The sequence below is a fragment of the Elephantulus edwardii genome, unplaced genomic scaffold (assembly GCF_000299155.1).
Source record: "Elephantulus edwardii isolate Elephantulus edwardi_28Jun2011 unplaced genomic scaffold, EleEdw1.0 scaffold00433, whole genome shotgun sequence".
In the NCBI taxonomy this organism is placed as follows: Eukaryota; Metazoa; Chordata; class Mammalia; order Macroscelidea; family Macroscelididae; genus Elephantulus; species Elephantulus edwardii.
Window position 1 is genome coordinate 618394 of NW_006400183.1, and position 2619 is coordinate 621012.

Consider the following 2619-nt stretch of genomic DNA (forward strand, 5'->3'; position numbering starts at 1 on the left):
ATACCACAGTAACACAGATTTGTTTTGCCTGGCTTTGAATTTATATGTAAATGGGTTCATCCAATATGGACTATTTTGTGTCTGACTTCTTTCATCTAACATTGTGTTTGTGATAAGGCATTTATAGCATTGTTTGCACTTAATAGTTTGCTTAGTTTTTTTTATTGTATGTTTTTGTTGTGTACCGCTGAGTCAGAACTGACTCATAGCAGACCCTCCAGCAGATTTTCAGAGACAGTTAATCGCTTGGGAGGAGATTTCCCATCCTTCTCCTGTGGAGCAGCTGTCACCCCAAACTGTATGCCTTCAGGATTGCAGCAGAGCTTATTGCTACTAGGCAACCAGAGCCCAATAAAACATATACTTCAATTTATTTTTAGCTCCACAAGAACAATGGTTTCTCTATTTCAGTCACTGACACATCCCAGCACTTAGAACAATGTCCAGTACATAGTAGGTGCTGCACAAGAAGTTTTAATTTAAGTTAAAGGCAGCTTTTAGCTATGGAGAAGTTTTCCAGAGCACAAATTCCTGTAGTGTTTGAAAACTCTGTATTAACTTTCTCTTGAGTCTATGGTTCTCTCCACTAATCTCTTTAATGCCCCTTTGACTTCCTTGTTCCTAAGAGTGTAAATCAAGGGATTCAACAGGGGAGTCACCAAAGTATAGAACAGTGCAATGCTTTTGTTCAAATCTTGTGAGTAACTGGAGGGAGACTGGAGGTACATGGAGATGAGGGTCCCGAAGAAAATGATCACGACCAGGAGGTGAGAGCCACAGGTTCCAAAGGCTTTCCGTCTCCCCTGTGCTGACTTTATCTTCAGGACTGCACGGGTGATGTGACCATAGGACACTAGGATGAGTGACAGAGGTACCACCAAGAAGAAGACGCTGACAGCAAAGAGTTCAGCCTCATTGATGAAGGTATTGGCACAGGCCAGTTTCAGCATCACTGGAACTTCACAGAAGAAATGATCCACTTGGTTTTTACCACAGAAAGGGAGAGTCATGGTCAATGCTGTCTGCACCACAGAATTGCCAAAGCCAATAAGCCAAGCAATTATAACCAACTGCAAGCAAAGCTGGGGGTGCATGATGACCATGTAATGGAGAGGGCGGCAGACAGCTGCATAGCGGTCATAGGCCATGACGGCCAGGAGGATGCATTCCACTCCTCCAAGGCCCAGGGCGATGAAGAGCTGGGTCACACAGCCTCCATAGGTGATGGTCTTGTCCTTCTCTTTGAAATTAACCAGTGTCTGAGGGACAGTACAAGTAGTTAAACAAAGATCCATAAAAGACAAGTTGGAGAGGAAGAAATACATAGGGGTGTGGAGACGAGGTTCCAAAATTGACAAAAGTATGATGGTGCCATTGCCTAGGAAGCTCAAAAAGTAGATGATCAGAATTACCACAAAGAGAACAGTTTCCACATGAGGTCTGCTAGAGAAGCCCAAGAGAATGAATCCAGAGGAGGTGGTGGCATTAGCTCTTTCCATTGTGCTTTACCTGTTGGAGACAAATGGCCTCAATGCTTGTATCATGCATGTTTAATCCACTCCCATCTTCCTTCAGTCTCCTCCTAGTTTTCCAGAAAGGAAGTAATGAATACTATAGGAATGTCTTCTGTCAAAACAATCATATGAGATTAGTATTTTGTATCAGAGTGATTCTCATGGACGTTTCGATTTTCTTCTGCCTCAATTTGAACTGGCCCATGAAAAATTGATGGCCTATTCCACAATGCCCCCTGGCCTAGTTTTGGCTGCTGATATTAAGCTTCTCCAATGATTTCCACAGATGTAATCAATCTCATTCTTATGTAGTCCATCAGAGAAGGTCCCTATGTAAAGTTGCTGTCTGTGAGTTTTCTTTAAAAAAAAGATATTTGCAATGAATAAATCATTGAACATACAAAATTCTACTATTCTACTTCCAGCCTCATTTCCATCTCCAGGTCCATACTTGTAACATGAACAACATGTTGTTCTAAGAATAATGGCATCAGAGAGATTGGAGAATTGAGGATTAAGAAGATTCAAGAGCTTTCTCACAGTAACTCATGTAATAAATGGCAGAGACAGGATTAAAAAAAACACTAAGAACATTATATTTTATATTTGTATGAACTTTAATGATAAATTCTGTTTCTCCCTAAATTAGTATTCTTTTTCTAAATGAGTTGAAAATCTATTTATTTCTGATGTCTTAACTTTAGTGCTATATCATGTACTGAAATATTCCAAGCTGGTTTTTCTATTTCTGTTTTAGGTAGATAATATATGTATATGTGTTTGTGTCTATATTTATTTTTTCTGATTTTAAAGGGAAAAACTACTATCTACCAGTTTCATTCAAAGAGGAGAAATGCATTTTAATACATAGAGTGATAGATATTTTGGACATGAGGATCTGTAATTATATTTCTGGACACTTTCGTTAGTCAAATCCTATATTACAGAAAGATCAGTCCTAAATTATCATTATCAATACTATTTTCAGCAAACACACAAGGAACCACCAACCTAATAATTTAATTTTACTCTTCTCTTCACAGCTCTTTATACTTTCTTCAGTTATTTTTCAGTTTTTCTCTCTGTGTGTTCTAAAATACCAATC

General features: G+C 38.8%; 1 protein-coding gene across 1 annotated transcript; it reads right to left on the reverse strand.

Moving 5' to 3' along the window:
- Nucleotides 1-554: 554 nt before the first annotated feature.
- Nucleotides 555-1499, reverse strand: LOC102858766 (putative olfactory receptor 2B8-like). The gene has a single exon (XM_006902644.1). It carries the CDS (start codon nucleotides 1497-1499, stop codon nucleotides 555-557), a length of 945 nt encoding a protein of 314 aa, XP_006902706.1.
- Between the last annotated feature and the right edge of the window lie 1120 nt (nucleotides 1500-2619).

What these genes read in the sequence shown, in the direction of transcription:
- LOC102858766 (XM_006902644.1), bottom strand. Translation starts at nt 1,499, where the DNA reads ATGGAAAGAGCTAATGCCACCACCTCCTCTGGATTCATTCTCTTGGGC.